At 39.3% G+C, this 13000-nt stretch overlaps 2 protein-coding genes and 1 long non-coding RNA gene across 7 annotated transcripts in view; 2 read left to right on the top strand and 1 right to left on the bottom strand.

Moving 5' to 3' along the window:
- Positions 1-3: 3 nt before the first annotated feature.
- On the top strand, positions 4-6168 carry klhl30 (kelch-like family member 30). Of its 2 annotated transcripts, none has more exons than XM_040040117.1 (8): positions 4-1015; positions 1421-2263; positions 2338-2530; positions 3079-3165; positions 3654-3809; positions 4494-4682; positions 5412-5557; positions 5670-6168. In XM_040040117.1, exons 2-8 carry the CDS (start codon positions 1490-1492, stop codon positions 5907-5909), a joined length of 1785 nt encoding a protein of 594 aa, XP_039896051.1. In that variant the 5' UTR covers positions 4-1015; positions 1421-1489; the 3' UTR covers positions 5910-6168. The 2 variants fall into 2 exon arrangements, with proteins under 2 accessions (XP_039896051.1, XP_039896052.1); XM_040040118.1 differs by having other exon boundaries at positions 2383-2530.
- Positions 2125-6738, bottom strand: LOC120738708. Its single transcript, XR_005697043.1, has 3 exons — positions 6652-6738; positions 2354-2513; positions 2125-2240 (listed from the first exon to the last, which is right to left on the bottom strand). It is a non-coding gene; the product is annotated as an uncharacterized LOC120738708 (long non-coding RNA).
- A 53-nt stretch (positions 6739-6791) lies between these two features.
- Positions 6792-13000, top strand: part of crocc2 (ciliary rootlet coiled-coil, rootletin family member 2) — a 44265-nt gene continuing 38056 nt past the window's right edge. For 3 of the 4 annotated variants that reach the window (XM_040040109.1, XM_040040113.1, XM_040040112.1), the window contains exons 1-3: positions 6793-7121; positions 9718-9871; positions 10017-10132. In XM_040040109.1, coding sequence (XP_039896043.1) covers positions 7065-7121; positions 9718-9871; positions 10017-10132 — 327 coding nt within the window. In that variant the 5' untranslated portion in view covers positions 6793-7064. Of the gene's footprint in view, positions 7122-9717; positions 9872-10016; positions 10133-13000 lie in introns of all 4 variants that reach the window. The other variant, XM_040040110.1, reaches the window with a different exon arrangement.

Consider the following 13000-nt stretch of genomic DNA (forward strand, 5'->3'; position numbering starts at 1 on the left):
TGGAATCTCCTAGAACAGCTTTGAAAAGTTCTTACTTACCATGTTTTGAGCCTTGGTGATGCACCTCAGTTCATCCTTAAACAAACAATATTTGTTTCTTCCGATTGGGTTACGTGTAAACACAAGGTTTGACCACCAGGTGGGTGGGTCTATGCTCGCAGACAGATTTGCGGGGCTCAAAGTCATGCCATTTTCTCAGATGCCACTGTTTTTACCGGTTATGCACAAGTTATCCCAGGTGAGACTGAATCTGCCACACCAATAACGGACACATTTTAGAGGAATGAGACCCTTTTTCATTGATTTCATTCATGTTTTGCATTTTAATTGTTTTTTTTTTACTTCTGGTTTTGTAGCCTGGTTACGTTTAGGCACAAATATGTTTCAAAATTTCTGGGAAAACAAGCCTCTTCACATTTAAAAATGATCATTTGAGAGTGACAGACCTGTCTTGTTAACGCTGTAACCCAATGTGTCAGGGCACAGACTTCATAGGACACTTTCTGTGTAAATGAGGACCATCACTGGCTTTGATAAAACAGGATTAACTGACCGCTTGAAAATAAAAATGTGCTAGATGACCGTATCAAAAATATCTGCTCTCACTGACATCACATAGAGCCACAGTAAGAGTAGAAAAAAAATAATTAAAAAGCACACACTTTAACTCCTGAACAAGGAACAGTTGTGGCAGCATTATTGTTACTCAGTTAGTTGTCAGCTGTCACATTTCCAATTGTTGGTCCTCTTTTGCCGCTCCCAGGCCTGTTAAGAAAATCCAAAATATGCGCCTTTAACAGCAGCTGCAGGTCCCATACATGTTGTTTGGAATCTGACTTCAGCACGGCGTCACTGTCAGCCCTAAAAATAACTAAGACGACAGAAGGCAGTCCCCCTCCAGTGACTTAGCAAAAGCTTTTTGCCATGCTACCCGCTCCATATTGATCTAAACAGCCGCTGCAATCCCCATTTTTACTAGGAGGATGAAAAGTTTTTTTCTGTTCCAGCTTATGTGGTGAGTATGTTGTTAATTCTGTACTTAGTTTTTATTAGATGACAGGAAATGTTATTTGTTGTTGATTTCAAGACATATTTTGACCTAACTATAATATCATAGGCCAAAGGTACTCTGTGGTCAGCACATTAAAACTCTGATTTGACTGTTATTGTCAAATAAGAACAAATGTTTTCTATTTACTATACAACTATCATGTAAGAGATGTCATCCAACTCCTATTCAGTGTTTAGAAGCTGTCATTTCTCCATATGATGCTGCTACTTCATATGTATGTTTACCACATAATCCGGTTCATGGTGCTAAATTTCGATAGTTTTTGGATTTTGAACTTCATGGTGAGGTTCTTGCTGATAATTAATATCATTTTTTTCTTGCATTTATTTGCTTTCTCTACACTTTTAGGTAATTGCTAATCTCAGTTGTTTATTGCACCAGCTGAAAGAAGATCTGAGCTACATTTTGAAGTTGATAATGGTGCGTAATGTGGATGACCTGGATTTCTGCCTGTCCTCCCATCCTCAGAGCATGCTCGAGGGCTTGCGTTCACTCTGTTCTCACCCCAAACTTGTGGATGTGACTCTGAGTGCGGGAGGGCGAGATTTCCCCTGTCACCGTGGCGTACTGGCGCTCTGTAGCATGTACTTTCACTGCATGTTCTCAGGGGATTTTGTAGAGAGCATTGCAGCACGTGTGGAGCTTCATGATGTGGATCCTGAGATCCTTAGCTGCTTGCTTGACTTTGCCTACACAGGCAAACTGACTATCAACCAGAAAAATGTGGAGGGGTTGATCTGTACCTCCAGCAAGCTCCAATTCCAGACAGTGCGAGCCGTGTGCAGCCGATACCTCCAGCATCAGATTGATGAAACAAACTGCCTGGGAATCCTGGAGTTTGGGGACATTCATGGCTGTCCTGAGGTGGTTGCCAAAGCATGGGCCTTCCTCCTGGAGAACTTTGAGGCTGTACAACAGGGTGATGAGTTTCTGTTGCTGGGAAAAGATTGGCTGATCTCATGCCTGTCTGATGAAAGACTACAAATCCGGTCAGAGTGCGCTCGTGTGGAGGCTATCCTGAAATGGGTTAGGCACCACAGGGAGTCTCGACTCTGCCATCTCCCTGAGCTCCTTAGCTTGTCCCGTCTCTCTCTGCTCAGCCTGGACTACCTGGCTGACACCCTGCTGAAGGACAGTCTGCTGCAGGCCTCTCCCAGCTGTACAGAGGCTGTGGAAAAGATTTACAGAGAGGTTAGTGAGTTTCTACACTTTTTCTCTTCTTGTTCTGCTACGAGTTATATTACAAAAATAATGTTACTTTCTAGAAAATGGATTTAGCACCTGAACATGTGGACCGATTCAACTCCCAGAGCCCACAACCAAACCTAGAAGAAGTTCTCTTTGTCATGGGAGGTCATTCGATGGATGATGAGGACGACTCTGATGAAGACGAGGACAGAGACCCAAGACTGGAAAGACTGCAGCCCAGAAACTGTGCCTTCTACAACACAAAGACCAGTAAAAAAAAAACAACAACAACAAAAACTCTTTCTCCCCCATTTAAAATTTCAAGTTTGTTTAAGTTCACATTCCATTTTAATTTTCAAATTTGTTGGAAAATGTCTGTGGGATTCCTCAAACCAGTTTGGCACATTCTGTAGGTCGTTAAATACAGTGTTGACAGAAAAATGGCCCTTCAGAAATGTGGTCTGGATGTGACAAAATTGGATCATCTTCTCAATTCCTGAACTGAGTATTTTTATTGCTCAGCCTGGAAGAAGGCATTTATGTTATGTTTTGCACATGGAAAAAGTTTTTGTAAAGCCATTTTAAGCTTCCTTTTTATGTGGAGGGGCAAAAGCTGGCCAGGAGTTAACAACCTGCCAAAAAGCTTTTTGTATTTACTGTTTCAGCTCAGCAAGCAAGAACCTATCCGACCTTGTTTGGCAATATTATAGCTTTACTTAATTTCACTCCAATCCATTTGTCATTTGCACACTGTATTTGTGAATAATTCATCAATTGGTCCGTGAAATATTCTCAACTTCAAGTCATTTTCTCTGCAGAACGGTGGCATGAGCTCCCTAATTTCCCGAATCCCAACAAGTGGGGTTACTCTATGGTCTCTTTGAACAATGATGTGTATGTGTCAGGTGAGTCAAGTATACGCCACACTTTTAATCAGAATAGACAGGTTGCACCTCAAACAGTCCTGGAGCTCAGTGATTTCCTGGTCCAGGTCTGGGGAGATCCCCCAGGACACAATCTCACACAATCTACCTGAGTACTATTTTGCAGCAAAATGGACCAGCCTGCCACATCATGTTTTTAGTCAGATTTTTGGTCTGTCTTTGGCTTGGCTTGGTTGATCATTTTCATTTCCATGAAACAATGTGCCATCCTTTCATTTCTAACACGATACCCATTCCATATCAGTATAGATATCCAACATGATGTTTTTCCCCCATTGAGAGCTGATGTGTTTCCAATGTGTTTCTTTCATTTTTTAGAACACTGTTGAAAAAACTCTTAGGTTAAATGACAAATGATAGAAAGTCAAGAGTGCAGCTCTCCAGTTACTTTTGTGAGGAATCTAAAACAATCACAGACTTTTGACAAACTGATCCTTTTTGCCTCACAGGGGGCTCGCGAGGTTCGAATACCAATACCTGGTCGACCACAGAGACCTGGAAGTACATCACAAGAGAGGGGAGATGGGTTACTGTGGCACCTATGCTCCGACCTCGGACTAACCACACATCAGCAACGCTCAACGGGGAGATTTATGTCATCGGAGGTAAGAAAATAAATATCGGTTTTGCATGTGGTGCCTTAAACCTGCAGCAAAAATCACAGATGATAATCACCACTCTAGCTGCTTGCTTCAGCTTCTCTGAGGTTTTCTTTAAGAATGTTTTAGTATTTCTCCATTGTTGTGGAATATTGTTAGTATGGCCAACTTTTTGCAGTTGCTGAAACTCTCTATAACCCTCCAGCAACCAAATTATTTTATAATGACCAAGTTGGGTCATTTATGACAGGAAGGCTTTAATAAATGGCTATGTTTGTCTTTTTCATACCATTTCCTTTATCTGTGACAGGTATTCAAAAAGTCTTTCTATCATGTTTAAGCAAAAAGGCTTTAATACTTCTGCAAATTAAAACAAATCGGTTCTTTGGAAATGTCACATATTCCACATATTTCCATTGTAACTTTCAGTGTTAAGTGTCTGACTAAATCTAGGTCTGTTAGCCATGGTTCTATGTAGTGATTAGGAGTGGAAAATTACAATAAAATCAAAGCCTGAAGCACTAAAAAATGTAAATATATTTACCAAAACATTCTATTATGTGAGCTACACCAGTTTTACAATTAAAAACACCACAGTGGCTCATAGAAATATCTGGCTGGAATACTAAATAAGTCATTTTGTCACTTGAATGTTAAATGTGACTATCGATCGTTAATTTTTCCTCTTAGGCACAACGTCAGACCGAGTTGAAGTTGAGCACTACGACCCTTATAACGACACCTGGGCTATGACTTGCCCCGCCTTAAAGTATGTGACAAACTTCACCGCCACAGCTTGTCAGGGGAAGCTCTATGTAATTGGGTCATGTGCAGTGAAATACAATGCACTGACCATGCAGTGCTACAACCCTGTCATAGGTAAGGATGCCCTGAGTACCATCCTGAGCACTGTTCACAGTACTTCTATAATGCATGCAGTCCTATTGGTGGATGTTTTTGCATCTTCATTTTAGTTGATGCCACTTTAAATAATATGTTATATTACTTTTTTGTAGCAGTAATTTCTTCAGTGTCGGATGCATATTATCCAAATTAGAATCTCTTGAGGTATATATGGATGGGTAAAAGTTTAGCTATTTTAAATTTGCCTATTTTTTTCCAACATTAATGATCCCTCATAACATTGCAAGCATTTTTCTGTTAAACATGGGAGAAAAATACATTTTACTCCCACAAACGTCACAGTATAAAAAGTCAAAAATCTTTTCTGTTCAGCATCAGTTTTCTGTGAGCATCAGTATTATGAGACGTATCATAGTTTCAAACGTAAAATCTCTGTTACGTAAAGGAAGAGAAACAAGCACTGGTACCCAGGATAATCAATCTCTTTTCTAATAATTTACTGGGAAAAAAACCTTTATGGTCTTTTTTGTTGAGCTTTTGTTTCTCAGTTTTTATCTTTTCTTTGTGTCTCTTGTCACATTTTTTCTTTTGGTGTAACATTGTTTACTTTATAGCATTTATTTTATTAAAACTGAATGAAGTGCCATAATGTTCCCATAAAGTGCCATAAAGTGCCATTTACTTTGGATATTTGTTTGTGCTTTAATCTAATAATTAACATATTTGTTATATTTTTCTTCATAGATAGCTGGATCAGCGTATGTTCACCCTTTATCCCAAAGTATTTGTCCTCTCCTCGTTCTGTCTGCGTGGGTGGAACTATATATCTGGTTGCTGACAACACTAAAAAAGTCTATGCTTATGATCCAGAGGCAAATATATGGCAGAAGGTGGGTTTAGTTATCACTGCAGACAGCAAGCTAAATACATTAAATACGTCCCTTTGCACGAATTCATCCTACCAGACGTTTAAGTAATACCTTTGGTTTTTGCTCTCTTCAGGTCCAGCTTCTACACATGCTCCACGAGAATGGCGGCCTTGTATCACTTGATGGGAAGCTCTTTGTTACCGGAGGCCATTGGAAAGGTATGGAGGGGGACTATGGGGTCGAAGTGGAGGTTTACAACCGAGCGTCCAACATCTGGGAAGTGGAGTCCTCCCTGCCAAGACTTTGGTTCTACAGTGGAGTCTGCACCATCTTCTTAGACCCAAACCAGTGGCCTGAGCTTGAGTCAACATAAAGTCCTCCTCAAGGCCAAAGAGTTAATAGAGATGTGTTCCTCTCATACAAATGCCTACGCTGCAAAAGGAATGCTTATCCCTGGATGTCATTGTGCCTGAGAATAGCACATTACATGACCCTCAGGTATTCTTGGATGTTTTTTAGGGCTGTGCTCTACTGCTCAGCAGGTGTTTATTTATACTTTGTATCATGTGTTTGAGACCTGAATTTCTTTGTGTTACTGTATGGTGCACATGAATCATTAAATGTTTGCAGAACTAGCTTGTGGGCTTCTATTTTTAGAGTTTTTGTCTGTAGTCATTTAAAATCTGCTAATTATGTTCCTGAAAATTGGTTAAAGATTTTATAGCATAAAAATATTTTAGACCATTGTATAAGGGATCATTTGAAAGCTCAGGCTCTAATTTAATTGAAATGTAACAGGATTTGTCCTATGTATAAAAACAGTGTACCGCACCAAAAAAATGAAACGAGTGGGGTTTAATTTTCCAAGTTTTAAATGTATTTCTGTTTATTAAGTGTCCACAATAAGAGGAAAATGCATGAATTTGTATTAAGTAAGGTGCCTTTACCTTTATCCTATATCTGTTACCCGCCCCCCAAAGACCCTTCAGATATCAGCGTTGGTTTCTTCCACCTATCCAGTGACTTTAGTGACTTTAAAGTAAACAAGTAAACTTGAAAGTAAGTAAAATGTTTATATACATATACACACATACATATATAGTGTTTCTGTTCACCTTCAGTGCTTTGATCATTAACCCCTTGGAATCCTGTTGCCTGGCTCCTGGTCTCTGCGCTGCCATGAAAACGGACAAGCAAGCGTCCTGCTTCTATGACAACGGTCCCGGAAGCGCGTGGTCACCATAACAACTGGCCTGGGATTGAGCTACATGTCTTCAGTCTTCTTAGCTTAAAAGTTTCCTGTCCGTGATTTTTGTTTCAGCTTTTGAAGTTTCTCCTCACGCAGGCGCAAACTAAGACATCTGGTGTTTTCATCTTATTATTTAAGGACATGCTTGGTTTTTGCGCTTTTTTTCACTCAACTTTTAATAACTGTCGGACAAAAAGTGTACCAGAGTAAAGCTAACTAACCACCGAGCCCAAACGTTCAGTAGACTAGCAAACCTTTTATAGCTGAAGCTGGGCCGCGATGACTTCTCTACAGGAGGAAGGTGCACACTCACCCAGACTGGAGGCAGTGATTCAGGTTGGTAACTCTTGATAAAGATAAGGAAAAGTTTATATTATTGGAGTCATTTTAAATATTATTTTCAGAGTTTTTCCTGCATGGGTTTACCGCCCTCTACAAGATGTTTGTCAAAAGCAAAGGAAAATCATCATTAATAAAGATATATTTATTTAACAGTTTGTATTGTTGGCGAGTCATTTGAACGTCATTCATTTAATGCTTCTTTTAATTTTAATTTCTCAAAGGACCACGAAGCTTAGGTAAAGACACACTGTATAATAAGATGGCATGGACTTACTTGCTTAGCTGTCATTTAAAACTCGTTTAGAGTCAAGAACAGGTTGATTTTATTCTAGTTTACATCTATGTGTACTTTGAAGTTTCAGTTTTAGGAAAATATAAGTCTAGTATAAAAAGCAAAGTGGTTTAAAACTGATACAAGTTCTCCCGTTAATTAATTATTTTTTTTAAGATATAACGAAAATAAAATAAACCTATTACATTACCACTGAGTATTACTAATAATATAATTGGTACCCAAATACTGTTATAAATAACACTACATATCGGTCAGACAGGCTGATATCAGTGGGAAATAGTACTTTACACTGCAGCTAGTAGTGGCTTGGTATCACCATATGAAATATCTTTTATTCTTATCCATGACCCAAAATGTGTAAGGTAGCTTAAAATTATGTCAGCCATCACAACAATATAATAACATTTATATATAATGTTACAGACACATAAACAAGTAAATACAAATACATTTTGTCGTGACTCTTAAGACTTATGCTGTACTGGGATACTCTGAATTTGTGGTGTTCTTGCTTTTAAGACAAAAAAATTTCCTGTGTTATGCCAGCTAAAAAATTAAAGGCAACCTATAATAAAATAGGTTTAACAACTGGAATAAAATTAATAACTCATAATTAGGGCTGCCACAATTAGTCGACTAGTCACGATTGCATCGACTATTAAAATCGTCGACGACTGATTTAATAGTCGGCGGTCATTTGAAGCTTTGTAAGATCCCAAAAGAGGCAGCAATGAGTAGTAGGGTTTAAGAGTGTAATAACGGAGTGAAACAGAAGATGGCAGCACTGCATGTACAAGGATGCCAGCTGCCGTTAAACCCCGAAGAAGAAGCTGTGTCCCAGAATTCATAGCTCGGCCCAGAACAGTTGTCAACAATGGCAGCAGCTAGTTAGTTTTAATATTACTCTTATTATTCTTTTTGGGTCACAAAATAAAGTTTAACATATTTTCAGGCGAGAATGTAGCTGTGTAAACCTCAAATATCTGCTCAGTTTATCAAGACGCCACATATTTGCAAAAGCACTCCGACGTTTTCGGAGATGTCTGTTACCTACCAGCGCTAGCCGGGGGCAAGGCTCACTAGAGCCGATGAGAACACCGGACTCCCGGCAAATCGTTTTCAAACCCACCGCCGTCTTTAGCTACTCAGGTTAAATATATATAAGTCACTTAGATAACTTAAAAATGTTATTGTTTGTCTTTTTTCAGTATTTTATTTGTTCCTGAGTAAATCGGTTTGGCTGAGATTAAAGTTATAGTTTTTACACAGCTGAATAAACGTCAAGCAGACAACTGATTATCAGAAATGTGAGATGCTCGAGAATATACTCCGGTGTCCTGTTATATTTTAGATAGCAAGGAGTTTATTAACCTTCACCGAAACAATCTGCAAATGTCATTAACATTTAATAAACTATCATCTTGTCTTTATTTTTAGTTAGCACAGCGGTCCCCAACCCCTGGGCCTCAGACCGGTTCTGGTCCGTGAGTCGTTTGGTACCGGTCCGCGAGAGTTGAGGCTCAGGTGTGAAATGTATAGTTTTCAGGGTTTTTATCGGTTTTCAGCGTTATTTTGTTATCGTTTTTATTGTTTACTCGGTTTTCCTGGGTCTTTTCACGCGTGTTATGAATAAACCTTCTTTTTTTCGGTACCGGTACTAGTTTTATTTTGTTGTATTTATCCGCGACACCTTAAAGGCCGGTCCATGAAAATATTGTCGGGCATAAACCGGTCCGTGGCGCAAAAAAGGTTGGGGACCGCTGAGTTAGCACATACCTTAAACACTTAAACACTTAGGGGCTGTAAGCTAATGATAGTTAAATAAGAGCAGATGCATGCTGGTGCAATAAGCTGTACGTTTTACGTCCAATGGATGCATGATCTGATTAGTCGACTAATTGCAAAAATAATCGGTGACTAGTCGACTATAAAAATAATCGTTTGTGGCAGCCCTCACTCATAATATATAACTCATTATCAGTTGTCAAGATAAGTAAAGGAGCCACGGTAAAAGTCTAAAGGCAGTGCAATATGCTTTTTGTAATAAATAAATAAATAAATATAAAAAATAATATATATAACACAGCACAGAGCACAATAATTTAAAATCTAAATAAAAGAAAATAAGTAAAAATGAATGAATTAATAAGTGAATAAGCAGTAACAAAACCTTTGTAAATCAAATGAAAGCTGAATATATTAAAATAGAGATAATTAGAGTAAAGTGTAAGACTGAAGTAGTACTCCCATAGTGTAATCTCTAGGGTAAAGTGTTGTGTGTTGGTGTAATTGTAGAAACTGGAGGAGTCCCTCCTTCAGTCTGATGGCAGCTCAGGAGAGAGAAGTCTGACACTTCAAGAGGAGTTACAAGAATCCAGGGCCACACCTGTACCTGTCTCCTCTCGCATCCGTCAGATCATCACCCGCAATCTAGCCGAGGATCCAGCAGGTACTGAAAAAAACTTTAAATGGCTAGTTTGTAGATTAACTTAACATTACTGGATATCTTAAAGGTGAATTACAACCCTTTCTTCTGATAATCCCTCTGACTGACTCTGACTCTTCTATATGTCTGATCTGTTTCCTTGTCTCAGGCGAGAGTTCAGAGTTCAGTGCACTGGAGGAGAGGAGGGATCTAAGGGGGCGACTGTCTCCCAGCCAGATGGACCAGGACCAGCTGGTAGTCAAACAGTCCGGTCTCACAGAGAGGGTAGGAGTGACGAATTCTCAATGTCAACAGTAGCTTTCCTGCCAAAGGCTACTATCACAAATTTTGTTTTCTTTTTTGTTGGTATTATTTCTTATTTGTCAGGGACCAGGCACAAAACATGGAACTCATAAAAAAAGAAAACCATGTATGCAACCCCTGGTCCAATACACACAGTTAAAAACAAGTTATAAAATACACATATCCAATATACAAGAAAAGTAATCAAATGATCAGAAATAAGAACCATAAAACCATGAAAAACAACTGGTGCTCATCAGTTTGCCAAGGATCATAAGGTCATTTACAAAAAATTTGAAGCAAATCATTTTACAGTGAGAAAGATTATTCACAAGAGGAGTGGATGTCACCTCCAGGTCAGATTGTACAATGCTCAGAGAAACTTAAAAAAAATGGGAGCTACATCTCAGATTCTACAGGCCTCAGTTAGTGTGTTAAATGGTAAGTTTCATGACAGTACACTCAGAAAAAGACTGAAACTGATGGCTTGCCTGGAAGGGCTGCTGGGAGAAAGTCTCTTCTCTCTCAGGTTAGGTTTGCAAAGCTGCAACCAAACAAACCTTCTGGAAAACTTCTCTTTGGACAGATGAAACCAACGTCAAGATATGTGGTCATGAACAGCACCACACAAACACAACATATGAACACCTTCTGTCAAGCACGGTGGTGGAGGGGTGTTGACTTGGGCTTGTTTTGCAACCATAGGACCACCCTGCGAAGTCATCTCTGTGACAGTTAAAGTTTCATGCAAAAGGAGAATGATTTCATGTACAGCAGAAAATATAAGATATATAAGACAAATATAAGAAAAGACTCGAGGAGATTTAAGAGAGCTGTCCATAAAAAAGCAAATCTCAGTTAAGTGAAATGAATATTGTAAAAAAATAAAAGTACCTACACACACACACACACATATATATATATATATATACACATGTATATAGTTGATATCAAGCACACTAGAGCATTGACTGCAAAAAGCTTCGTAGGTTTGAAATGGGATATGTTTACTGTGAGCGTCAGTGTAGTGCTATTTTTTCCAGTAGGGAAGCCTGTTTGGGGGCTGAACAAACTAACATTGAAGGAAGACTGAAACTCCACTTAATGTATGGTAGTAAAAATCTAAGGGGCGGAAAGGGCAGCATACACATGCTCAGACTAAATTAATTTGACTTTACACATGTATGTATATCATACTTTTTTTAATGAGTTGCTGTAGAATTACAGTTTACATATTAAGGTAATTACTGTATAAGCAACCATTGTGTGTGTGTGTGTGTTTGTTAGTGTAAATAAGAGTGGGGAGCGTGGTTCATGAAGGGTTTCCTTGTAGTCTGTTCAGGTAGACTCAGACCTCCTGTGCTCACGAGGACGCGTGTCTCCCTCCGCGGCCCCCCATGGTTGCCCCTCCATGTTTTGGGGGAAAATTGTGAAGGTCACTGGCCTCCTCCCCGAGGACCGTTGAAGAAAAACCTAATTTTTCATAGTGCACAAAGCAGCCATTTATGATCACACTGCCCTCATTCTGCTGCTTAAATCTAATGATCTCGCACTGCTTGCTTTGCTCTTGGAATTCATTTTAAAACCGTGGCTATAAATAAAACGTATTTAGGTTGGCTTGTTTATTTTGTGAATATTTTTAGAAGTGTGAAAAGGCACTAAACAGACGAAACTAAAGTACAGCTTGTGGATATTTGATGCTCAAACCCAAAGAGTAGCAATTTCAATCTGAATATTTTGTTTGGTGGTGACTCATAAGTCAAGAGGTTCATTATGAAACTCCTGTCAAGACTCATTTATTATACTGAAAGCTCTTGTCTTCGTATTATTTCCTCTATGTAAAAGCAGCTTGATTTTTTTGGCAGCTTTGCTTTTATGTGATGGTAATGCAGTTTGCTCATCAGTACCCGAGAGCCAAAAATGCTTCCTTGACTTTGACGCTAACATTCAGGCCAGCAGCCTTTCATTCACACAGATTTCTCCATCAGCACTTACAGCTGAAGGGCTCATATCACTGAATGTATCACATACATTGCATCCAAGTAACCTCCGTTTAATTAATCAGTGTATTGTACCTATGTCAGTATGTCTCATTTGCCCCATATATAGCAGCCAGAGAGTATCACTGTGTCAAAAATATGATTGGTCAGTAATTCAGAATTGCTTATTGGCTTTCAGTGTTAACATTGATTATCAGTGATATTTTCCAGCCTTGAGCATTTGTAGCTGTTCCATGAGACCTTGTGTGAAACATTTTAAGTCAGCATTTGTCCGAGGTGCCCTCAGCTTGAACCTTCTTTCCTCTGTAATTTGCATTGACTACTGTGATTGAAATTTCTCTTGATAATTTCCACATTGTTCATAAACCTGCACTCTGCATTTTTTGGTGGGATAAATGTACAGGCCCACCTGGAGTATAGGGTTTCTAGTGCTAGTTTTTGATCAGCTAGTTTTTGATCAGCAACACACTCTGGAGAGCTTCTCAGTTGGGGGTTGGGGGCAGTTTTCACCCTGCCATCCAACAGCTACAGTCTCACAGCTGGAATATGTCCCCTGCAGTCCTAGGGGCTAAAATAACAACAACCTTAGCCCATTTTATGCCATAACTTTGTGATCAGGCTGATGCATTGTGACTAGTACGAGAAAAAAAAAGTTTCTTCAAGGACGCTAGTCTTCCTGTCTTCATTTCTGTGTAATTGTCGCTTAGTATTTTTCTAGCAAGAACAGTGAGGGATTCCAAGATCAGACGACAGACTCGATCTCTCCAGTGTGTCCTGGGTCTGAGAGTCTCAGAGTCTTCCTCCTGTGGGACATGGCGAAAACACCTCACCTGGGAGGTGCTCAGGAAGC

This window comes from Simochromis diagramma, unplaced genomic scaffold (genome assembly GCF_900408965.1).
Source record: "Simochromis diagramma unplaced genomic scaffold, fSimDia1.1 OVJJ01000026.1, whole genome shotgun sequence".
NCBI lineage: Eukaryota > Metazoa > Chordata > Actinopteri > Cichliformes > Cichlidae > Simochromis > Simochromis diagramma.

Excerpts from the sequence above, each read along its gene's own strand:
- klhl30 (XM_040040117.1), top strand. The coding sequence starts at position 1,490 with ATGGTGCGTAATGTGGATGACCTGGATTTCTGCCTGTCCTCCCATCCT. Across the intron at positions 2,264-2,337 it reads TGGAAAAGATTTACAGAGAG|AAAATGGATTTAGCACCTGA; the intron begins GTTAGTGAGTTT and ends GTTACTTTCTAG. Across the intron at positions 3,810-4,493 it reads GGAGATTTATGTCATCGGAG|GCACAACGTCAGACCGAGTT; the intron begins GTAAGAAAATAA and ends TTTTCCTCTTAG.